This window comes from Sceloporus undulatus, chromosome 6, assembly GCF_019175285.1.
Source record: "Sceloporus undulatus isolate JIND9_A2432 ecotype Alabama chromosome 6, SceUnd_v1.1, whole genome shotgun sequence".
Taxonomy (NCBI): domain Eukaryota; kingdom Metazoa; phylum Chordata; class Lepidosauria; order Squamata; family Phrynosomatidae; genus Sceloporus; species Sceloporus undulatus.
In genome coordinates this window covers 107663359-107689393 of record NC_056527.1, presented here as the reverse complement: position 1 = coordinate 107689393, position 26035 = coordinate 107663359, and the positions used below count along the sequence as shown (strand labels likewise).

General features: G+C 43.2%; 1 protein-coding gene across 1 annotated transcript; it reads left to right on the top strand.

The window, feature by feature from the left end:
* The first annotated feature begins 1047 nt into the window (after positions 1–1047).
* Positions 1048–24786, top strand: U2AF2 (U2 small nuclear RNA auxiliary factor 2). Its single transcript, XM_042474608.1, has 12 exons — positions 1048–1182; positions 9641–9776; positions 11130–11159; positions 11475–11578; positions 13454–13605; positions 14784–14900; positions 17250–17388; positions 17538–17617; positions 18001–18123; positions 21878–21964; positions 23030–23278; positions 24256–24786. The coding sequence occupies exons 1-12, from the start codon at positions 1134–1136 to the stop codon at positions 24388–24390; spliced, it is 1401 nt and encodes a 466-aa protein (XP_042330542.1). The 5' UTR covers positions 1048–1133; the 3' UTR covers positions 24391–24786.
* The last annotated feature ends 1249 nt before the right edge of the window (positions 24787–26035 follow it).

Genomic DNA, 26035 nt, shown 5'->3' with positions numbered 1-26035 from the left:
TGTTGTTGTGTGGTTTCAAGTACTGTAGTTTCTAACTTATGGTGACCCAATCATGGGGTTCTCTTGACAGATGTCTTCGGGGAGGGGCTTTTTGTTTGTTTGTTTTTGCCATTACTATCCTCTGAGGCTGAGAGAGTGTGACTTGCCCAAGGTCACCTAATGAGCATACATGGCTAAGTCAGGATTTGAATCCAGGTCTGCAGAGTCCCAACACTCAAATAACTATACTACACTGGCTCTTGGCATCCTTGGCTGCATCCACACTGGAGACATAATCCAGTTTGGCGCTGCTTTAACTCTTTGTCTGGCTCATGGCTATGGAATTCTGGGAATTGGAGTTTGTTGTGGGCCCAGAGCGGAGCAGAGCTCTGCTCTGGGCCCCACAACAAACTCCAACTCACAGAATTCCATAGCCTTGAGCCAGGGCAGTTAAAGTGGTCTGAAACTGGGTTATGTCTCTAGTGTGGATGCAGCCCTTGTAACCTTTTATATTTGCATTGGGCAGAAATAACACGCTTTATATTATAAAACAATTATATGAACGGAATGGAAATAAAACGCCCAATGCCTTTGGATGAACCGGACAATATTCAATGGCCCCGCCCACTGTGACGTCACTTCCTGCACGTGGAGGACAGACCCCTTTTCTCCCAAACAAGGGTTTACTGTATTTCTCCTCGAGGCACAAAGAGCCCGAGTGACGCTCCATACGTAAGCCCTACACACCGGAAGTATCTAAAGCGCATCCGGGGAAAGGGCTCCGAAGACCCGGAAGCAATCTTGAAAGGCTGCTCTTTCCACTATTGTCACAGTAATCAACGTACAGTGAGGGAGCCGAGAGCACGCGAAGGCTCCGGAAGTGACGTCGACGGAAGTACCCGAGCGCGTCCGGAAAAGGCCGAAGACTTCCTCCAGGCCCAGCTCTTTCAGAAGGAGAAGAGAACAGCCTTCGAGGAGGAAGGGGGCGGCTCCTTCCGGAAATAGCCGAGGGTTTCCGAACACGCCCGAAGCGTCCGCCGGAAGTTGCCGAACTCGAGGAAAGGCGCCGTCGCGGCCTAGTAGTGCGCGAGGAGGAGCGAGGCCAAAGGGACGAGAGAGCGAGCGAGGCCAGGCTCCTCTCCCTTCTCCTCAACATGTCCGACTTCGACGAGTTCGAGAGGCAGCTGAACGAAAACAAACAGGGTGAGGAAGGAAGGAAGGAAGAGGGTCTGGGCGCGAAGGGTCGCTGCTTATCCGTGTGTGGGAAGGGCTGCCTCCCGCCCTTAGCCAGCTTCCCTTTCTCTCCTCCTCCTCCTCCTCCTCCAGGCCTTCCCTTGGCGGGAGTGTATGGCTGAGGCGGTCAAAGCCCTTTCTGTGCTTCGCGCGCATGGTTTTAACGGAATCCGGGTGGGTGGGGGAAGGGCGCCCAAAGAGGAGGAGGAGGAAAAGGGGGGACCCTTTGTGTCCCTTCCGATTTATGGCGACCCCTATCATGGTTCTTTTTTTGGGGGGGTTGCCATAGCCTTCCCCTGAGGCTGAGAGAGTGTGACTCGTCTCAGCCTGGGTTTCCATGGGCGAGTGAGGAATCGAATCCTAGGCTGCATCCACACTGGAGAAATAACCCGGTTTGGCACCGCTTTAACTCTTTGGCTCAAGTCTATGGAATTCTGGGAGTTGGAGTTTGTTCTGGGCCCAACTCCCAGAACTCCATAGCCTTGAGCCAGACAAAGAGTTAAAGCGGTGCCAAACCAGGTTATTTCCCTAGTCTCCAGAATCGTAGTCCAGCGCTCAAAATGCGCCATGCTGGCTCTGGGGCAGCCCTTGTTCCTCCTTCGCTTGCCAGTCTTTCCCGACTTATGGCAGCCCCTAACATTGGTCAACATTGGTGTTTTTGGTCAACATTAGTTTCAAGGGGGTTTGCCATTGCCTTCCCCTGAGGCTGAGAGAATGCGACTTGCCTAAGGTCAGCCAGTGGGTTTCCATGGCCAGGCTAGGAATCAAACCCTGGTCTCCTGGATTGTAGTCAAAAACTTACACCACTTTGCTTGCTGGTTCTAGTGCAGCCCTTGCCTCCTTATAAAATAATAGAGGAGAGTTGAGGTGGAGTAGGGCCTGTCCCCTCTTTCCCCTTCCCCAGGCTGACCAGATGCCCTAGCTGCAAAGGAGGACAAGACACTGCAAAATGTAGGACATTAGGTAGGAATTGAGGACATGACTGAATGAAAACCATAGGAATATAAATTCATGCTTAAAATGGAGAATATTTTTAAATTCCTCCCGGGCAGAAGATTGAAATGGAGGACCTGTTCTGGTCGCCCTCCCCGTCCCCTTGTGGGAGGCATAGGGCTGCCTCAGTGCTTACTCCACTCTCCTCCACATTCCTGCTTCCTTGGGTTAGTATCTCCAGGTGAGAGGATGGCAATGACAGACCTCTGAAGAAACTTGCCAAGAAAACCCCTGATAGGGTCCACCTTAGGGGTGCCATAAACTGGAATTGACTTGAAGGCACACAGCAAGCAAAAAAAATATTATCTCCTGGGGACAGTCAAGACAGCTGATAAGAAGGAAACAAACTCATTTGAGATGTGATCCTGGAGAGGAGTGCTGAGGATCGCAGGGGCAGCCAAATGGGTCCTTGAACAAATCAAGCCTGAACTCTTCTTGCAAGCTGAGATGATCAAACTGAGGCTGTCATACTTTAGCCACATTATGAATGAGGCATGAATTGCTAGGTATGACAATAATGCTATGAAGAATAGAGGGTAGTAGAAAAAGAAGACCGCATGCCAGATGGATAGACTCAATCAGGTAGGTTGCAGATCTGAATTTGCAAGGCATAAGCAGAACAGTGGAGGATAGGGGGGCTTGGAGATGTTTTATACACAGTGTTGCCATGAGTCGAGATCCACTCAAGAGCAGCAACAACAATCTCTTGGGGCTCTGGCCACAGAGCACACACAGTGTCCTCTCCTTTGCTCACTGAAGCAAGATCCAGAGCAATGCCTCAGTTATAGTAGATATACAGATGACACCATAGTACTAGCAGAAAATAACAAAAACTTGGAGCAGCTACAAAGGAAAGCCAAAGAAGAAAGCACAAAGGCAGGGTTAATGTGGAACATTTAAGAAAACTACATAATTACCACGGAGGAGATTCACGAATTCAGTATGGATGATGAGAATGCTGAATTGTTCCATAGATTTCCCATATCTTGGATCAATCATTGACCAGAATGGAAACTGCAGTCAAAAAATTAGGAGAAGATTAGAACTAGGAAGGGTAGCTATGAAAGAGCTGGACAAAATCCTAAAGTACAATGATATACAACCAAACACTAAAGTGAGGATTGTTTATGCCATCCTATTTCTTGTCACTGTGTAAGAATGCAAGACTTGGATGGTGAAGAAAACTGATAGAAAGAAAATTAATTCATTTGAGATGTAGTGCTGGAGAAGAGTTTTATGGATACTGTGGACGGCTAAAAAGACAAACAAATGGGTACAAGAATAAATAGGATCTGAACTTTCCCTAGAAGCCAAGATGGCTAAGAGGCAAAACACACAGCCCTAAAAGAGCAGCTTCAAGCTGCCCCTGACAAAGCTGGATGCTGTAGCCCCAATCCACCCCAGTGCCAACCGAAAAAGGAGCGGTTTTCAACTGCTCCTTTCCCAGCTGTGGAAAAGCCTCCTTTAGCAGCTCTACCACACTCCCCTGACATCTTACTGGTGTGTTGGGGGCTTGCAGCATGTAACCACCATGCCCCCAAGATGCCTGGAAACCAACCCACATGTGAGCAGTTGGTCAGCTGGAAGCTGGCTTCCAGATGGCTTCAGAGCATGCGGCATCAAAACACTGCTCTGAAGCCACCTGGATGGCAGCGCAAAGGAGTCATCTGTTTCGCCCCTAAATTGAGGCTGTCATACTTAATATCATGAGAAGACATGTCTCACTAGAAAAGAGACTAATGCTTGGAAAGATAAAGGGTAGTAGAAAAAAAGGAAGACCACACACCAGATGGGTAGACTTGGTCAAAGAGGACACAGCCCTAGGTCTGCAGGAACTGAGCAGGGTTGTTATGGATAGGGTGTCTTAGAGGCCTCATTCACGGATGACCTGAGGGCAATTAACAACAAAGTTTCATGGAGGGAGACAGTGGAAAAACACAAGGTATAAGACCTTGCAAAACAGCTAGGTGTATCAGCAAAGTCTTCTCTACTAGCTGCTTCAGATTCCATGGTGGAAGAAAACTGGGCTGGGCCTGTGAGAAATGGGTGGGAAAAGAGTGGGAAGCAGGCTTATGCTCACCTCATTGTTCGATCCATCCCAGGATGCTTCAGACTGCTTGGCAATGTGACTTTCAAAGAGTTTGAAGCAGGGTGAAACAACTGGGGATTGATCTTGGGACATTTTGCATGCATTGAGCTATAACCTTCCTCCTTTCCTCTCAAAGCCATAAACTCTTTTCATTGCATGCATCAGATTATTGTCAATTAATTAAAAACTCCTGCCATAGAATCATAGAGTTGGAAGAGACCACAAGGGCCATCCAGGCCAACCCCCAGCCATGCAGGAACACAAAACTAAAGTGTTCATGAAAGACACCCATCCAACCTCTATTTAAAGATGTCGAAAGAATGAGAGTTCACCACCTTTTCGAGGCAATTATTCCACTGTCAAAAAGCATTTAAAGTTAAAAAATAAAATTCTTCCTAATATTTAGGCGGAATCTCTTTTCCTGTAGCTTGAATCCATTGCTCTGTGTCCTGAGCCAAAACATACTACAGAAATAATCCAGTTTGAGAGTGCTTTAGCTGCCTAACTCAGTGCTAGGGAATTCTGGGAACTGTAATTGTAAGACATTCAGCCTTCTATCTCAGAGAGCTCTAATGCTAGAAGATATTCCCTAGCAACTGAACAATTAAACCAGTATCCTCAGTTTCTGGAGCAGCAGAAAATAAGTTTGCTCCATCCTCAATATGACATCCCTCCAAACATTTAAACAGGGCTATCATGTTACCTTTTAACCTTCTCTTCTCCAGACTAAACATACCTAGCTCTCTAAGCTGCTCTCATGGGTCATGGTTTCCAGACCTTTCACCATTTTGTCCTTCGGCAGTGATTAGAAGGCTGTTTTCTTTGCACTTCCTCTCTCACATTGCCTGCTCAGATCAGTCCTGAAAATTAGGCTATAACTACTCCAAGTGTACCTTGTTACTAAATTTAGCAAGCATAATCGCTGAGTAGGAATTTTGACTTAGATCTCCTTCATCCTAGTTTAACACTAACTACTATCCCATACTGGGTCTTAGATTTTCTTGTATATGTTTATGCTGTGGCTTCCCCGATTCCATCAAAATGATCAAATTGAGGCTGTCATACTTTGACCTCATTATGAGAAGGCACTACTCATTAGAAAAGACAATAATGTTGAGAGAAGAAAGAGGAAGATCACATGCCAGATGGCTAGACTCAGTCAGGGAGGTCACAGACAAAACTTAAGCAAAGCAATGGGAGATAGTGTCCTAGAGATGTCACATCCGCAGGGTCACCATGAGGACATCTAACAACAGCAACAGCAACAAAATCATGCACTAAGCATATGACTGTCATGGTGTGGTCCAAGTGGTTGAATAAAAGTCTTTAGAGACTTTTGTTTCACACACTTTTAGACTACAGCAGCCTGAGGGCAGGGAACAGTCTAATTAAAAATAATAATTGTAAGCCGCTCTGATAGCCTTTAGGGCTGAAGGGCAGGGTATAAGTACTCTAATAAATACAAATAAATTCCTCAGTCCCCTTTTCAGAGCACCTAGATCTGTTGCTCTTTTCTCCACTTCATTGCCCTCCACTAATCACTGCCATGGAGAGTTTTCCCCTCCCCCATCAATAGTAATATCTACTAATTAGAAGTTTGGTGTTAAATATCAGTAACTGCAATTTTCTGGGTCAGATCTAGTGGCCTAGAAAGTACAGGCTATTCCCCCCTGCAAAGACACTGTCTGGTTGTCATCCTAAAAGTTTAAAAAAGGGAGTCTAGCGCCTAGGATGATGGGATTTTTTGCCATTCCACTTTTTTTTAATACTGAGGCTTAGTACCCATGGCTTTTAAAAAAAGTTATGATGATTGACACTAACAAAAATATAATCTTTCTGTCTCCCGCTAGTGGAGCAGTCATTTCTTCAGACCTGGGGACCTATTTGTCTTTTGTTCCTGCTTTTTTCCCCAGTCTCTTCACACATTCTAGGTCAGTAGTGTCCACAGATCACTTCTGCAGAAAATAATACTCTGCTTTTCACCTGTGGTATGTGCATCTGTGATTTAGTACATTATATATTAACCTACATCTATGTGTATCTGGATTTCTTTATGTTGGGGACTGCTGAACTATGTATACCAGAGATGAAGTTGTGTTAGAACCTCCGCCTTTCTTGGTTGGCCATATTTTATCCTTGCATGCTGCTTTAGTCCTAATTGTTCTATGGTCTGCTGGACAGATGTAATACAAAATGTAGCAGAGAGGGATTAAACCACTGTGATTAGTTTATTTTCTGCTTCAAGGTAGTGTAGCTGACCATTTGCATAGGTAAAGACAGATCTATGCAATTGTCTTTAAATACATATGCAGACATTGCCCCCTATATGCATCAATAAATCAAAATTGCCAGCTTTTGTAAAACAAATGACTGCCAGAAGGTGAAACCTTGTTTGTTGCAGACGAGCAAAACAGATTTGTAGTCATGGAGGAAAGCTTATCCTTAAAGGCTGTGTTAAATATGCATTTCTTTCAAATAGTTGACAAATTATTCAACAGATTTCTGCATTCTTCATCTAATTTGACAAGATTCTTGTAAATCATACTGATACTGGTTTAGTTCTCACATCAGACTTGCAAGTGCATACTTGTTCTGTCTAGTGTATGAGATAATTAGTTAAGTAGTATAACCATCTGTGGCAAACTTCTCATATAAACAATTGTTGGCTGTAAGTGCTTGTTATAAGTGATGTGCAGTGATTAAAACAGTGTGATAGTGATGGCTGGGGGTCCATATCTTTGCCAGATTGGAGTATGTTCTCTTTTCCTCTAAAAAGAATGACAAGTCCCAGGCTTCCTCACAACTCCGCAGCTGTAGAGGGAAGGGTTATATTGACAGTTGCTTCTCCCTTTTCAGAATTGAGTTTGCAACAAAGCCTAGGGTTCCTTTGGTGTTGCATTTTCAGAGTGCTCCACAGCAACAAAGTTCAGCTTTCTTTTCTGAAAACCTGAAGCAGAGAATTGTCCTTGACTTGTCACTACATTTCACAGGTGTAGTGAAAGTTTGGGGACTAGATACTGATATTTCAGTAAGGAAAGGTTCCTTTTTAAAAAAAAAAAAGATTTGGCTATCAAAACTAAGTCAAAATATGAGCCCTCAAGAGGGAATTATTTTGTAGGGAGGGGTAGGATTCAGGACAAGTGGAGCCTTCTTTATTAGGTAACATCTGTGTAAGCTGATTGCTACCTAGTGTTGGACTGACTCATTCAGCATACTGGATACAATGCTTATGTTTGACTGTGCCCTTAATGTCCAATACAAGCAGAATGTATAAAGAAAGAACTGTGGTCTGTAGCTTGGAAAGGGCTTGGAGGGAGCCTATTCTACTATTCTTCTTTTACTAATGCAAAATTACCACTAAAACACCCATCCTTTCATACTGCATTAGTCTGTTTGCATATGTCATTGTGCAAGGATCTTGCATATTCTCCTGAAAGCAAATTATTGGTGCAGGACTGCCACCCTTCCTTAGGTAGCCTAATGTGGGAGGCTGAGAATTAAAACCTAAGCTCCATGGGGTTACCTATTCAAACTGTATTTTTGATTTTATTTTTAAAAGATGTCACGGTTCATAAAACAACTGAGTCAAGACACTGCATGTTTCATTAAAAAAGAGCAGGAGAGGCATGAACTGTACATGGGCAAGCAAGACAGGAAGAATACTCTATGCTTTCTTTTAAAAAGTATGGCTCGTTTAGCATTTTTTAAATGTAAATTTTTAAAATGGTTCTATTTGTGAGCTGTCTTGGGTCCCTTTCTGGGAGAAAGGCAGCATAGAGATAAAATAAATAAAAAATAAATAATATTGTTCTCAAGATGTCCAAGGTGGGAATAGAGGTCAGTCTTAAAGATGTGGCATATAAATTTCAAAAATGTGCATGGTTCTACATCACACCATCCTGAGGTTTCTCTTCTTCCTACAGTGGAGATTATATCTTATTCACAGTTTCCACCTCCATTAAGTGCCTCTGCTATATTTGTTTTGTTTTCCAGATCAAAATTTGCACATGTTTGTTACAAAAGAGCTTTAACACCCAAATGCCTTGCATGGTATAGCAACAGATGTGCCAGCACAAATGCAGCTTTGTGCTGGTCATTGTAAAACACTGTTCTGTATTGTTCACTTCCAGCACAGCTGCAGCAGGCTTCTCCAGTGCACAAAAGAATACTTCTTTATGTTGACCAATCATCCCTCTATTCTGCTGCTTTGTGTTAGTGTGCTGTTTCTCACCTACTTCACATTAAATGACAAGCTTCACAAAAGTTAAAAAAATTCAGAGCAGAAATATAACATTTGTAGGCACAAAACCAGGAAAACATACAGTTAAGAGAATAGTTATATCACTTCTAACTTTTCCTGGTTCTCTGCCCTGTTTCTGGGTTAAGAAGAAAAAATATCTAGCTCTTTTCAATTGTGATGATTTATTTCACTTGCACAATTTGTAGAGTTATGAATTCTGATATGGTTGAGAATAATGAGCAGGACAATAGAAAGGAAGTATGGAGAAGTAGGTATGGTGGAGGGTAGAGAAAAAACAGGTGGTAGGCCCCGTTTATTATTCATTTTTCAGTTTCTTGCTAACCTGTGAATTATGACTTACGACGACATCTTCACTTCCTGTTTTTTTAAAAATAAAACACAAAGAATTTTAAGCAACTGCTGTCTTGAAACATTTTCAGCCAGGTGTTATTAGCACGGTGTATCCTGATAGATTGTCAGAGTCTTATCCCCCATACTCATCACAGACATTTATTGGCTTCTTTTTGTGAGGGCAATTCAAATACCATTTGTTGCTATCTGCAGGTTAGTTTGTTAAGATGTGTGAACTGTTTTGTTATGACCTTTAGTGGAAAGTGGTATCTACTCTAGTTAATTTAAGGTTATGTCTGTACAAAGTATTGTATCCAAAATCTGTGTTGAATATCAGATGCCTATAACTGTAACAACCTAAGAAGGCTTATCTGTGGCAGATAAGGAATTTTTGCCTTTCTGACTTGCAATTGACAGCTGTCATTCCTACACTTGATGAGAGCTAGCTCACAAGATACAGCTGATTGCCAGGTGGTAGTTCTAGGTTTGATAACTTGTAACCAGACAAGATTGGAACTCACAAATACTTCTGTTGGAATATGATATTTATGGCATTTTGCCTGCTGTGGTAGTAAATGCTGTGAGAAGTCTGGAGAAATGGATGCTAAAGAGTAAATCACTTTCATGACATTTCTTTGGAAGATAATCAAAAATTTTAACACACTGTTGTAGGGATGTAGAAAGAGTTTAAGAAGTGTGTCCTTCATATCCAGAGCTGCAGTCAGTGTCTCAAATGTGTTCTTTTCTGTTTTTAGAACGCGACAAAGAAAACCGTCACCGGAAACGCAGCCACAGTCGTTCACGGAGTCGTGACAGGAAGCGGCGCAGCCGTAGCCGTGATCGGCGTAACAGAGATCAACGCAGTGTCTCGCGGGATCGCAGAAGACGCAGGTAGGGGCTGCTTGATGTGAAGTTCACCTTTCTTTTCCGCTCTGTTTAATGGGGTCCAAGAGTCTGGATGTGCTGAGATAAAAATTTTATACTTTTAGAATCATGGGTTCTTACCAGTGTTAAGAATGGAAAATACACGGTAGAGGAGTGACTTCTCTGGATCCTGGAGTAAGAATATGCATTTTGAGGAACCAGAACTTATAAGTTCTTTGAGAACAGAAAAATAATGGTACCATTGGACCAGAATGTAAAAACTTCAATTCAGCATTTCTGAATTCTTGAGTGGTGCTGTTTATATATACAGTGGTGCCTCGGGTTACGAAAATAATTCGTTCCGCGGCCGCTTTCGTAACCCGAAAAGCCTTCGTAAGCCGAAATGCCATAGGCGCTAATGGGGAAAAAGCCGCGGCTCTGCCGCGGCTCCATTTAAAATAGCACCGGAGTTTTTTCGTAACCCGAAAAAACTTTCGTAACCCGAAACAATAATTCCCTATGGGATTTTTTCGTATCCCGAAAAATTCGTAACCTGGGTATTTCGTATCCCGAGGTACCACTGTATATATATATAATTGTGACTTCATTTATTCTGATTAAACCCAATTGGGCTGATGGTGTTCTTTAGGAAAGTCTTATGCTGAAGTATTGCTGGAGTAAAAGGGAGCTGGACCAGAACTGCATCTGAGCTCATAGGTCTGTTGCACCGTATGCCTCTCAGTATTAGCATTTATTTTGCTTGTATAGGTTAGAAACTGTAGAACCTGGAAAAGACTTAGAGGCACAAAAGAAAGAGGAGCTGCACTTTGTGGACCAAGGAGTAAGTAATATAGAGGAATGCCAGGGAGGTGATGCCCCCAAGGAATAAAAGTAATACTCAGCCTTTGCTGGCTAACAACAACACTGTGTGTGTGTACATGTGCAACTTCTTTGTGACTCTAAACTGCTCTCCCAAGAGTTTCTAATCCCACTGTCCCCTGCAGGCATCATATATCCCTTTCTTTGGAGGAAATGAGAATCACTCCACTACTGTTGCTGTCTACCTTTGCCCTGTGTTACTTTAATTCTTTGAAAAGCTCAAATTCTTATTGCAATATGGTAATCAAGCACTCCATTGCTTATAGATTTGTTCCTGGTATCTGACACCATTCTGGAGTTATGCTGCATACTTGTTTATCTAGATTCTTTTTATATCCCGTTACAAACTTGTTTATTACTACAACAGTGTATTTGCATCTTTGCCCACATTCTCATAACAGATGGGGCCTTGTTTCCACTACTGGATTGATTTGACTGGCTGCCTAAGCCTGATTTGTCCACCAGGAAAGGACACAAACCCATTTTGCTTTTGCTTTTCAGGTCACCCCTAAGCCTATCGGGTCCCCTAAGGTGAGTATTGCCTGTTCTCCATTATGCTGACAGGGGGTTTGGAGACAGAGTGAGGCAGAACAGAGGAAGCCCAAAGCCAAAGATTCGTCCATCCCTGTAAATTTCCCTCAACATAGTAAGGGTGCTGGGATTCATTTTAGGGTTTACTGTGTTTAATGGAATTTGGTCTTAGACCTTGTTGGTGGTGCCCCGTACTAAAATCAGTCTAGTTGTGGCATGACTGGCATGTTAGTTTTAAATTTAAAGCCACAGTCAACAAGTCAGTGTGGACTTGGCAGTTCCCTTTGACCTTCTGTCTCATTTTCTGTTCCACAGTCGCTCTCCCCGGCATGAGAAGAAGAAGAAGGTTCGCAAGTATTGGGATGTTCCACCTCCAGGCTTTGAACACATCACACCCATGCAGTATAAAGCCATGCAAGGTAGACATGCCTCAGCTTCAGTTTCCTGGCTTTGTTTCAATGTAAAGAATTGCACTCTTTGAACATAGCCCCTCTACTATCTTGCATTTATCTTCCTCTCTTTTCTTGGGTAAAAGAAACTTTGGGTAAATATTTTTCTTTCAAGCTTGTAGAGGAGTTCTTTAACAGCTGTTCTGCACAATTGAGCCAAGGAGTAACTTGCATCTTTTTCTCCTTTAGTAGTCAGCCCTCCTTATCCATAGATTCAAGCATCCACATCTTGAAAATATTCAAAAAAAGATATAAATTCCAAAAACAAAACCCTGATTTTGTCATTTTGTATAAGGCACACCATTTTACTATGCCATTGTATTTAATGATTGATTGATTGAAATTTTATTTATATACCGCCGTTCCTATGATCACGGCGGTTTACAAAACAAAATGAAAATACGATACAGTACAGAGGCCGAACGATGACAGTTAGGGAGGGAGGAGCCTCTGTCTTCAGGCCAGCCCCTGATGGTACTGGGCCAGCCTTCTCTCTCCCTCAGAGGCCGAACGATGACAGTTAGGGAGGGAGGAGCCTCCTTCTTCAGGCTAGCCCCTGATGGTACTGGGCCAGCCTTCTCTCACCCTCAGAGGCCGAACGATGACAGTTAGGGAGGGAGGACTAATGGACTTGAGCATCCACAGATTTTGGTATCCATGTGGGGTCCCAGAAAACAATCTTTGGCCTGTTACAGACTGCCAAAATAAAGCTGCTTCGGGTCTCTTTGGAGGTATACTGTTTAAATGATGCATGCATCCTAAGAATTCGGAAGCTGCACCAAAGCTGCACTCCAGTGCTTAGGAATGGAGTGTGGCTTTGGCGTGACCTCCAGACTCGTAGGACCCATGCATCATTTAAACAGCATACCTCCAAAGAGACCCAAAGCAGCTTTATTTTGGCAGTCTGTAACAGGCCTTTCACTTAAATGGCATTGTCCCATATAGTTTGTAAGGTGTTGTTAGGTATTTTGTTATTGTGTATCTTCATGTCGTTTCTGACATAATAGTGACCCTAAGGCAAATCTATCATGGGGTTTTCTTGGCAGAATTTGTTCAGAGGGGGTTTGTTTTTGCCTTCCTCTGAGGCTTAGACAGTGTGACTTGCCAAAGGTTACTGAATGGGTTTCCTTGGCTGAGTGGGGATTTTATCCCTGGTCTCTAGTCATAGTCAAACCACTACACCATGCTCGCTCTCTATTTTGCTGTTAATCATTGAAAAAAATCTTATACTGACCAGTGGTGAAAAAGTATAATTGTAGTTATAGAGCCTTTAAAAAGAACTCCTATGTGCTTAGAAGCACCTTAGAAGCTGCATGTTACCTTTGTAGGTTGTGTACGTGGATATTTTCTTTTTGCAGAAATGGAGATAAAAATGTGATCTCCAGGAGATCACTGAATTGTTTGTTCTTTTGTCCTCCTTCAACTCCCACATACTTCGGTTGTCAGTAATTTACTATTTACATTTGTTGTTCTTTTCAATTATTGTTGCATATGTTTGTAATTAATTATGTCCAGAAAAGAGAAGCATCAAGGGGTAGTGGCTTGAGTGTTGGACTACAACTCTGGAGACCAAGATTAGAATCCCTGCTTGGGCTTGGAAACTCTTTGGATGACCCTGGGCAATTCACACTCTTTCATCCTCAGAAGGAAGGCAAAGGCAAAACCCCTCTGAACAAATTCTGTGAGGAAAACTTCATCTGCCATAAGTTGGAAATAGTGTGAAGTTACACAGCCACAATCTCCAGATGAGCAATGCTGTTTTGTGTAATATTTCAGCTACTTGATATTGCAGTTGATCCTAGTACCTAGAGCCCTGGGTTTGTAACCTTCAGTTTGTGTTTGTAGCTGCAGGGCAAATTCCAGCTACAGCCCTCCTACCAACCATGACCCCTGATGGCCTGGCAGTGACACCCACTCCTGTGCCAGTGGTTGGCAGCCAGATGACACGGCAAGCACGGCGTCTCTACGTGGGAAACATCCCTTTCGGAATTACTGAGGTACTTGCTTATGTGTCTGATTCCACTACTCCAGTGATAGTGGGGAGATGCTGGAGTTAAGTGGTACAGCCTGCCAAAGTTTGTCAAGGGCACAAATACCCCCTAGACCCTTAGAGGTTACCCACTCCTTGTCCATGAACTGGTATAACTCCAAAATGCAGCCAAAGGGAGGAAGAAGGTTCTGAACTGATGGCTTGATCTTGCTACCTAAATGTTTGTGTGGATACAACATGTGGAGCAGCTTCTATATAGTTTTAGATCAAGTGAGTAAGGCCAACTGTAACTTCAGTTATCCTTGTTTAGCTAATTCTAAAAATGTCTTCCCTTGACATTATATTTTAGGCAAGAGTCCTCAATCTTTAGACTAGTAGGCACATTTGGAATTTAAGAGAGCAACATGGAAATATACAGTGCGCTCGCATCATACGTGGATTTAAGCGTATGCAGTAAAGCCACGCAAGGTGCAAGGGCGGCACATCCCATTCAGATGAATGGGGCGCGCGTCCATGGCATGCACCCCCATGTGCACAAGCCCCATTCACTTGAAGGGCTCAAGCATAGGTGGAATTCACCTTATGTGGGGTGTGTGTGTCCAGAACGGATCCCCCGCGTAAGGCAAGGTTCCACTGTATACAGAATGGGGGTTATAGAGGCCATAGCAAGTCATGCAATGGCTACTTCCCATAAAACAAACTGATAAAAGTTTTTTTAAAGGCCTTACAAGAACCTGAATACAAGGCAAATTCTTATGCTCATGTTTTAAGAAAGATATAATCAAGCATCAAGGTGGAGTCAAGTTAGCAATAGGTGGGTAGGGGAAATTTAGGCTGCAAATCCTATACACTCTTGCCTGGGAGTAAGTTTTATTGAACTCATTGGTACTTATTTCTGTGTAAATATGTGTAAGATTGCACTATTAATATCAAAATGACTGAGGAATTAAATAAGTAGTCCTTATTTAAATATTTGTACTGTGGGGAAAACCCAAAGAGTTGTTTCCATTTCACTTTAAAGTGAATGATGTATGGGAATGCAATCGCCCTCATAGCCTCAAAGTTTCCTATTGTCACAAGCAGACAAGTAGGCAGTTTGCTTTGCAATATCTTTGTGGGCCTGCAAACCCTTCTGTCTCTGTCTGAAATACATCTATGTTTTTATCTCCCTCCATGACCCAACAGGAAGCTATGATGGATTTCTTCAATGCTCAGATGCGCCTTGGTGGCCTTACTCAGGCTCCTGGTAACCCTGTCTTGGCTGTGCAGATCAATCAGGACAAGAATTTTGCGTTTTTAGAGGTGAGTAGAAATAATGGCATGTGGAAACAGATGACATTTATTTATTGCAGTTGCCTGCAATATAAGTTAAAATGTGCTGTCTCTTCCAATTCTATGATTCTAAAACAAAATACCATTAAATCAGTGGATAATACTAAAACAATTCAATCAACAAACATATTAAAAGATTAATGTTAAACAGTGAAAAAAGGCAGTTGACATGATAAAAGTACAGCACACTCCAATTAAAAGACCTTCTGCAGTAGCCAGTTAACAGTCAAAAAGCCTCAGTAATCAAAAAGGTCTTTGCCTGCTTGTGAAAAAAGAGTAAAGAGGAGCCAAACTAGCCTCCTGTAGGAGGAAATTCTACAAAATAGGAAAATGCTTATATATGAAGAGTATGAATTGTGCAGAAGCAACTGACTCCTTCCTACTTGATATTCTTTAATTGTGGAAAAACCTTGTGGAGCCATTTTTTTAAAAGGGCTTTGATACATGAGCAGTAAACTTAGACTTAAAAAGCGTGTGTGTGTATTGAGAAGGAGTGTAAAATGTACATCAGCTTACATTTACTTCTAGTGAACCCAACCTCTTCCTTTCAAAAGTGCCATACTCTGCTACCAGACTGTTCAAGAGATGACATTCTCTTTATTATGATAGCATTATGTTGCTGTAAGATTAGATTCTAAAAGTTGTAGCATTTGAGGTCTGTGCTCCAAATTAGAAATTGGAAGTTTTGTAGGAAAACCTTTAATGTCAGTTTCTCAGAAGGTAAGTCAGTTATTAGTGAGCCCTGGTGGCACAGTGGTTAAATGCCAGTATTGCAGCCACAGTGTTGTAAGTTTGATCCTGAGGGGGCTCCATGATTGACTCAGCCTTCCATCTTTTCATAAGTCGGTAAAATGAGTACCCAGCTTATGAGAGGGCAATTGGCTAACATGTTGTAAACTGCTTAGAGACCATTTAGTTCAGTATGAAGCAGTATAAAAATGTGCATGCTATTGTTATTGCTATTACCCAATCACCTCCAATACAAGAAAAGAAAAAAAGCTTACATTGGATCGTTGATGATAAACGGATTCCAAGGTACAATCTTCTACAAGCTTTCCTTGGAATGATTCACACTGAACTCAGTGGTCCTTGACATGTATAGGATTGTACTGTCAGTCTAGGAAATTGTGCTTTGGTGAAAGCTGTGGTACTCAATAACTTTTCAATATAGGATTGAAATACAGACCTTCAGTAGTCCAGGTTAATAAAATATTAGAAAGTTCTGCATTGCCAAAGCAAGGTGCAACACAAGCATGTGAAATTTGGGAAGAACAGCTTCTCCTTCTTTTAATTGGATGCCGAGAAGTTCATAATAGTAATCGTTCATGCAGGTGCTGGAAAACATGGAATACAGAATTACATGTTCTTTGTACTGGCAAATTAAAAGAGGCTTTTTCAGTTCATATCACTGCTGTTGTGATACTTGATGCTATAGTAATTGAAATGAGTAGGGAGGCATCTTACTGGAAATTTTGTTCCCTTTGTACTGTAAGATGTGTGACTTAGGGGCAAAACAGACTGCCCCTTTGCACCACTGTCTGGCCGGCTTCAGAGCCCGGCATTTTGACGCTGTGCACTCTGAAGCCACCCAGAAGCCAGCTTCCAGCTGCCCACTGCCCACACATTAGCCAGCTTCCGGGCATCCTGGGGGCATTCCGGTTACACACCGCAAGCTCCCAACACACTTTGAAGCCGCTGCAGGGCTGCAGAAGAGCTGCCGAAAAAGGAGCAGTTTTCAACTGCTCCTTTTTCGGCCAGGTCCACGATGGATTGGGACTGCGGCATGCGGCTCCCATGGCCTCAATCTAGCTTTGTCAGGGGCGGTTCCAAGCCCCCCCTTTGGGGCGACCTGTTTTTCCCCTTAGTTAACAATATGAAGATATTGCCACTTCCATCATTTCATTTTTGACCTAGCTTTCCCACATGTGTTGTTCTCTGGATATGTTGCTTATTGGTTGGGATGATGGGCATTATAATCTGTCTGAAGGGCATGAACCATTGAGCAGGATGAGGTCATTTCTCTTCTTGTAGACTAGAATTCTTAAGAAAACCAAGGCTAGTGTGTCTTATTATTTGCCTGTGGTGTAGAGCAAGGTGGGGATCATAAAGCCTTCCAAAATATGATGGACTGCAACTCTCAGCTTTTCTCAGCATTGGCTGTGTTGGCTAGTGGTATTAGAACCTGCAGTCCAGCATGTGGAGAGCCACATAATTAATCCTTTTGTATATGCACAGGGGTAGCAACCTTTCTCCTTATACAGAAACATCTCACAACATTCACTTTTCCATTTCTCTTCACCACCTACCCCACGAATGCAGTTTCGCTCTGTGGATGAAACTACCCAGGCCATGGCCTTTGATGGGATTATTTTCCAAGGGCAGTCATTGAAGATCAGACGCCCCCACGATTACCAACCACTCCCTGGCATGTCTGAAAATCCTTCAGTCTATGTGCCAGGTGAGTAGACTAGAACTCTGACAAGCAAGGCGATGGTGCTTGTAAAATACATGGCCGTCGGGGGGAGGGGTATCAAACTGGGAGAAAGAATTTAGTTCCATCTCTAAATGTGGCTGACCCCAAATATTTTCCTCTTTTCCTTCTAACAGGTGTGGTGTCCACAGTGGTTCCAGACTCTGCTCACAAACTGTTCATTGGGGGTCTGCCAAACTATCTTAATGATGATCAGGTGAGTCTGGATGCATGCAAAGTACTTTTGAATGGTTGTGTTTCTCTCCCTGTCTCTTGATATCTACTTTGTAACAAAAAAACAAGACAGCTCTAACACTTCTTGCTAATTCATCTCCACTCTTGTGGGCAATGTTTATGCTTTCTGTCGACATTTTCATGGGCTAGGGTTCTTAGTTATCCACAGTGCTTAAAACCTATGTAGAAAACACATAGGTGCAGCCCTTGTAGCCTAATTTTTAATATTACCAACATGTCCTTGGGATCTAGCTCTTTTTTCCATTGAACTTAAAGCTACCAAACTACATCACAAGAAACATTTGACAAGTTCATAACATGGTGACAGTTGCTCATAGTGTTTTTTCTTCCTCCTCTCTCTGTCAGGTCAAAGAATTGCTCACTTCTTTTGGGCCCCTAAAAGCTTTCAACCTGGTGAAGGACAGTGCCACTGGCCTGTCAAAAGGTTATGCCTTCTGTGAATATGTGGACATCAACGTGACAGACCAGGTAGGGCCAGCCTTCCTCTCTTGTCCTCTCTTTTTATTTTTGCTCTGCAGCGGCCCGTCGATCTGCCCGTGGGATGAGGGGGGTTCTTTGTCCTCTGAGCAGGTGGGGTGTTTTTTTCTCTCCTCCTCCCCTCTAGGGGGTGCCAGCTTTTCTCTCCTTTACAGCACAGCTGCTGACTTAGCGGCAGACACCATCGAGTTAGTGTTCTGATCACTTCTGCTTTTTGTTCCCCCCAAAAAAACAACAACTCTCCCCGAATGTTAGTCGGAGAAGGCTTCGGCCTTTTTGCGAAGACCCCGGCCGCCGTGCCCGACCGAGAGCCGGTAAGAAGCCCTCCCCTCACCAGTCAGGGAAGAGCCGGGTCCGTAGCGCATTTCACCCGTTTCCCCCCACCCCACCCCAAGTGAATTCTCCAACCTGCACTCTTAAAACTAAGTTTCCTTTCTCTTGCTGTGCTTTTGTTACAGTGGGAGGAGGTGAAACAGACACTTAAATTGCAGACATGCTCTGCTTGCTGACTCTGGTGGGAGTTATAAAATGCCAATATTGACATTTATAATGTAACAGTAAATCAAAAGAAAAGCACCCCAGATTCCCTTTGCCTCTGTTGGACCAGGGGGACCTGTGGTGGAGAGGAAACACCCCACAAATCCCTATAGGTTTCGGAGAGTGTTGGTGGTAACTTTGCATGCTGAGCACAAGCTCTTGTTTCTGGGTTGACCTCCATAAGGGATGTGCATGTGTTTCTTTTGTTATTGAGTGCTTCTGTTAGTGTGTATGGATACATGTGTTTTATATTCCCCTCCACCCACCTGCTTCCCATCCCATACAGCGTTTCTTCCCATATGCTACTTGGGAAGTGTCTGTTTCCTCATGCTTCCCTCCACCCCCTCCTCTGGTCTCTCTGCACTAAGGAGAAAGGTATGAGTTTTTAGCAAGAGCTAAAATCTTGGTTCAGACATCCAGAAACAGATTGTGCTTCTTTGGAATGAAAAGAAAATTGAAAGGGCAATTCTCAGACATTTAAAAGTGCTGGGTGATAATTTGCTATGTTTGTTCAGGGAAGGTTAGATGGAAGCTTATTTACACTATATGGAAGGTGTGCTTTGGTTATACGCTAGGCTGAATAGCCTAACTGCAAAAACAGCTGAGTAGAGGAATGTGCTGTTTAATGAAATAATGGAAATTTCCAAAGGAAAGCTGGGCAAGCATTTACTCCAGGGAAGCCTTTTTTCTATAATGGACTCTTGAGTGATCTGGGAGATGGATTATATTATCATCTCTCACCCCACCCAGGGGCCTGGTTTTGTTTTGTTTGCACTTGGGGTTGCCAGTGGATGTTGCTCCTCTGTGTATGAGACCTGGAGCCATTCCTCCCTCCAATGCCTACCTAGTCTGTATGTGTGTTTGAGTAGGTGGCTTTTTCCAGGTATGATCCTGTATTCAGGTCTGCACAGTTGGATTACACAACCATGCAATTCAGTTGCCCCTCTCAAACCTGGCCGGGGGGGGGGCTGTTCTTCTAAAGAAGTGTAAGACAAGTATTAGTCAACAGGTTTATAAAGAAAATTTTGAATTGGTGATAGATGGCATTACTAAACAGGGCATACTATGATAAAGTTTCTTTTTTCATGGTGGCTTAACAAAAGTCCCCCTCTCCATACTCTGAAGTCATTTCTGGCAGTAAATGACTGACAGTGTAATCAGATAGTAATTTATTCAAAAAGTTCCATTGTGATTAATTTTAGAATCTGCAAATGCTGATCAGAAGTAAGCATTAACATATTATTCTCCAAAGAAAGATCATACTTAGTGCCCCTGAAAGCATCTTTTCAGAGTGCACTGCTGTTTGAAGTTTGGTGACAAAAGTAGAGGCACTGTGAGTAGTGGAGATATTGGGATGAAGAGAAATTATTAAGATAGCAAGGGCATTTCTCAGTGTTTTCAGATGCAGGAATAAATATTCATTAAGCAAACTAAGCAGGATCTGGAGTCTGCTGCTTTAGCACTGGAGTCTTGAGTTCTTTAGGAGATCTGAGAGCTCTTAAAACTCTTAAAAATTAATTTATAATTACTTCATTTTATCCAAACAACTTCTCAGAGGTAGCAATCACTCAGTCCCCTTTGGTACAGTTTAAACCCAGATCTTCTGCATCCAAACTGAAAACATTGTTTATCTCCCCAAACTATACCATTTGAGGGATCAGCTTTAAAACACTATACAAGTGCAATGCTGACAAAGCTAGATGAGTCCCAAGACACTGAGTGTATATTAACTCACTTCACTTCTACTCCGAAAATTTGAAATGTTCAGAGCACTGCTTTTGACAGTGTCTTGGTTGGCAAATGGTATTGAAAGAAGAAATTAGAGTTAGGCCCTCCAAGGGAAAAATATGGAGCAGGGCTAGGTGGACAAGTGACTGCTGACACCTTGCTCTTCTTTGGGGCTGTGTAGACTGCCCTTAAGGAGCGGCCTGTAGCCGCCTTCAGCTGTGCCAGATCGAGTCCATGGCAACTGCACACTGCAGCCCTGATCTGGCCTTTCCAGGGTGCAAAAAGGAGGTGCAAAAAGCGGCTCCTTTTTGCACTCTGGAAAGGGTGAGATAGCCACAGTGGCGCAGCTTTAAGGTGCTCCATTGGCACTGTGTTGTGTGGACACAGCGCCAGTGGAGTTCTGTGACGCCACGCACTGTGTGGAGTGGTGCGTACTGTCACAGTGCCCTGGGGGCCGACTCAGGGCATGTGTCATGTAGACACCATGCCCCAATTCCGCCCTCAGGCCGGCCTTAATGGTTGGTCTGCACAAGACCTTTGTCTGGGAATCTGTCTAGTTTCTGCTCTACTTTTTGGGGCTTTACAAGGTAACTCCACATTCTTTCTTACTTTCTTGCAGTGAGGGAACCTGAAAACGGTACTGTTTTCAAACAAAAGCTGAGGTTCTGCAGATGTCTTGACTGCATGTTTATTTGGAACATGTTTATTTTGTAAAGAGTGAATTTCTAGTTTAGTTATTGAATCTGTGTCCAGGTTGATTTTAGATTTTAATCTGATCCATTTATGGACAAAGACCAGCCCTTTGTCCACTGAACTATTCTGATTTAAAGGAGATGGCTAATTACCTTGCAATCTAGACTTTTCAGATTTTGCTTGCCAGTTCTCACAGCACAACTATGGCGGATGGCTATCTGTGGCTTCTATGACTAGGACAATTTTTTGTATTGCATAGAGGAATTTTCCTTGTAATCCTTCCTGTAGTTTCCATGGAAACCATTTTTAGGATGTGAAACCTGTTAGATTTGAGCTGAATACCAAAATGATGGTAGTGACAATAGATGTCACACTTGGGGATGAATAAGGTCTTATCTGTATCTTCTGGAGTTTTCTGTCTATGCTAATGATATTTAGCTGCAGCTGAAAACTTACCCTCTCGCATTTGTCTCCTTTATGCAGACGGTCATTTTTAACCCACTTTAACCCCATCCAAAAAGATGTGTTTTTTTAAGAAATAAATACAAAATCCACTTGCTCCGTTGCCCGTTTTGAGGCCCGGCAGGTAACGAAGCCAAATATGGTTTTAGATCCATGGCAGTACAGTTCAGGTAGGATTCTGGTGGGAGGCAAGGAAGAAGACACCTATTGTGTATGAATGTGTGGGATTTGGGAAATGGGGAAGTGGGTGGAGGAGACAGTGTGGCTGGCAGCCTTGAGGCTCAAGTTTTGAAGTGTCTGGATTCACTTTTTTCTGCCCTCACAGGCCATCGCGGGCTTGAATGGCATGCAGCTGGGCGACAAAAAGCTGTTGGTGCAGAGAGCCAGTGTGGGAGCCAAGAATGCTACTCTGGTAAGAAAAGAAAGGGACTGGGAGAAAGAAAAAGACAAGGGAAAGTGCCATTGCTGGAGGATCTTGAACTTTCCTGTAAAGGCTTGCATCTGATTTGAAGAAACAGAATAGGAGCGATGAAAAGTCTGGCCTTCCCTTCAATGTCAGGTGGCCAAGTCTGCTTAGGAGATGAGGATGTGGCTCTCTTCACCATATTTAAAGGAAGTGTTCTGCAGAATGCCAGCAGTTGGCACTGGGGTAACAGGGAGAACTGTAGCCTTTATGCCTTGCCTGTGGGCTTCCCAAAGACATCTGGTTGTCCACTGGGAAAAGCAAGTACAGTACTAAAATAGGATTCTAATCAAATAATCAAGCTTCCTTTCAAATTAAGGACCTGCTGTTCACGAAGAGACTTGATTTCTCAAATTTACATGCAGAGAGTTGCCGTAAGTCAGTAAAATAAATAGTCAGATGTTCCTCGGTGTTACCAGGTACAGTCAAATCTTCCTCAGTATCACCACTTGTGACTTTTTAGTAGCCCGTTTTATTCTGGTGTTAAAAAGGTCTTCTAAATAAAATACGTCCATCACTCTAGTAGGGTTTGAGGATCCATAGTGAAATACAGACATATTCTAATGTAAAATAGAAAGTGGGCCACATTATCTCCTTGCTTTGATAAAACACACTTTGGGGAGGGGGGTAATTAAGAAAACATGTGTTGGCACTTTGTCACCTAACATGCTCAAGCCATAATTTGTGGTGGGGATTTCCCAGCGCTTTTAAGAGCCTGCGAGAATTAATTCCATAGTCCCCAAGAACCACTTGCCAAAATCACTCTCTGTCTGAGAACTGTAGAAAATGACTTCTTGCTGCATCTCTTTCTGCTGTTGATAGCCTGATTTGGCATCCTTACGTCACTGAACAAGGAGATAGCCTCTAAATTCTCTGACTTGTAGTCCTGGTAAAAACCTTGAAGACAGAAGAGACAGGTTTCTTGGGTAGAAAGGTAATTGTGATGGGGAATATGTGAATGGAGGCATTATATGGCTGTGTTTTTAAATTCACCTTCCTTTTTCTGCTGTACAGAGCACAATAAACCAGACCCCAGTGACACTGCAGGTACCGGGCCTGATGAGTTCCCAGGTGCAGATGGGTGGTCACCCCACTGAGGTGCTGTGTCTCATGAACATGGTGCTGCCAGAGGAGCTGTTGGATGATGAGGAATATGAGGAGATCGTAGAGGATGTGCGCGACGAGTGTAGCAAGTATGGTGTTGTCAAGTCCATTGAGATCCCCCGGCCTGTTGATGGCGTTGAAGTGCCTGGCTGTGGCAAGGTGATTGGCAACTCTTCACTGTGGGATGATTGGATGCTGGGAAGAAGGTTAAAATAGGTTTAGTACAGCATAATGGTCAGAAGCTGAGAAAGAATTGTTACTGTCAAATAAAATGCTGATTAGGCAGCACAGATATTTGCTTAGTGGCTGTGCAAAAGATGCAAGGTGGCTTGCAGAACTCACTGCATACTTCACTGCTATATAGGAATGGCAGGATTCAGTCACACAGATACAACCTGGCCAGAGATAAAAAGTGAGGCTTCAGCAGTCCAGGAGGAGGTTTTGTGACTGTCAGTTTTTACAACCCTAATTCCTGCCACTGATAATGCTTCTGGTACTCTTCCCAGAGAGAGCCAACACGATGTGGTTTGAGTGCTGGACTAGAATTCAAGACCAGGGTTCGAATTTCTGCTCAGCCACAGAAATCCACCTTGGGCAAATTACACTCTCTCAGTCTCGGGGCAAGACACTGGCAAACCTCCCTCTGAACAAATCTTGCCTAGAAAACCCCCATGATAGGGTTGCCTTAAGGTTGCCAGTAGGTGGAAATGACTTGAGGGTGTGTGCATGCACACACCTCTCCATAAAGCAAGATTTTAGTAACCAAAGAATTGTAAAATTCTTCCTACTCTCATGGGTTTATTTCTTTCCCATCCAACTTGTGATCCCATCCTCTTGAAAATAGGAAAACATTGTTGACAGTAATTACCAAAATCTATTATTCATGCTGTCTAGGAGATTAAGGCTGCTGTAGCTGGAAAAAAAATCACAGCTGGTCAAACATAGGAGATGTTTTATGAAGATCAGACAAGCTGTGATTTTTTTTAGTAGTGGCAAGAAGTCTCTTCTGCATGTTAACTGTCTTTAATGGGCATAGGGATCCAAATTGTACCTTTCCATCTGCCCTTCTCTTTATCTTCTGATATTTAACAGGTATATTATTAATTCTTCCCCACTTCTCTACCTTTGATTCTTAGATCTTTGTGGAGTTCACATCAGTCTTTGACTGTCAGAAAGCAATGCAAGGCCTGACCGGGCGAAAGTTTGCAAACCGGGTTGTGGTGACCAAGTACTGCGACCCTGACTCCTATCATCGCCGAGACTTCTGGTAGCCAGCCCCTGAACCAGGTCTGGAGGGGTCTTCTGAGGAGGCAGGGGCAACTCACTGGCCAGAGAGGCTCCTTTAGCAGCATAGCCTGCTTATATTTTATGGCCAAAATCTCCTGTATTTTTTTTTCTTCCAATGGTCCCAATCCCTTCCTTTTCTAACCCTGCCACTATCCCCCTTCCCCACGGTTTCCCAGTGATGGTTACTCTGTAGTAGAAATGTTGTCTTTAGCCCCATAGCCCTCTCCTCCCTTCTCTGTGACGTTTCTGATTTTTGCTAAGAGGAGTTTTCACTCAAAAAGACGGGCCCGTTTTGTTGTATTTTCCTTTCCTCTGCGCTGTGTGTATGGACGACTATTTCTCTAGCATTGTCTTGCAGAATTAAACATTTTTTCCAATTCCCTTGTGTCATTGGGGACATTTTCTTCTTGTTTTTGTTTTATTTTGGTGTAAATTCTCAGTTGCAAATTAATATGGATAGGAGAAAACCCAGTTCTTGGTCAAAGAAAAGCAGCCTTCATAGCTGATGGTTATATCCAAACACAAGTTATTTAATTGTGCAGAGTTGCAGGGACATAGCCAGGATTTTAGGAAGGGGGGGGGGTCCAGACTAAGTGCCAGCATTATATTGGGGCTTGGGTGTGGCGGTGCAGCAGCACGCACCATTCATTTTTCTAAGGGGGGGGGTCCGGACCCCAAGACCCCCCCCCCCCCCCCGGCTACGTCCCTGAGAGTTGTTATGCTGGGTCCTCCAAAAAACAAAACCTGGGCAAAAATGTTACATACAAATGTTTCAATCAGCTTTCCCTGGGCAGGCTGCGGGATTATGGGAGCAGTAGTCCAACATATTTGCAGGGCACCAGGGTGAGGAAAACAAATTTAAGCTAATTCCTACAAAATGAGTCAGCTATACTGAGATAATATGAGCATTTTAATTGTGCCTGAAGAATTCTAGTAGCATCCGTGCTTCTGTTACTGAGACACTAGCTAAATATACCACTATACAAAGTAAGACCCTCCTTCTCTCAGGTGATATCTCTGTCCTATGTACTTGAGTCTGTGTCCCTTTCTGAATAACCTGTATGCTTTATCACCTTTGCTTGTGGGTAAACAACTACAAATGATTGTTTGTGGTTTGGAGCTGGGTGGGATACCAGTATGCAGGACTGTGTTTATCTATAATTCTTAGAAGTACCCAAATACCTGTGCAACATAATTCAACAGAATTTACTAGTTTCATCTTAAGAACGTAACCCTTGTTATTTCAAAGACGTGCTCCAAAGTGTGTGAGCACTTGTAAGCCCGAGGGCAGGGAACCGTCTAATTAAAAAGATTGTATGTACAGCGCTGTGTAAATTTACAGCGCTTCATAAATAAAGGTTAATAATAATAATAACAGTTCACAGTGAGATTTTGAAGCCTGCCCTTATCCATGAGTAATGTAGAGGCAGGATAAACCTATGCATATTAAAAGGATCAATTACTTTGCCTAGTTTATGTAGTAGAGGCCAATATATCCTAAAGACACCAGGTCCTGTTTGATCTTTGAAGCTAAGCGGGGTCAGCCTTGGTTAGTACTTGGATGGGAGACTGCCAATGAATACCAGGTGCTGTAGGCTGTATTTTAAAGGAAGGGACTGGCAAGTATTC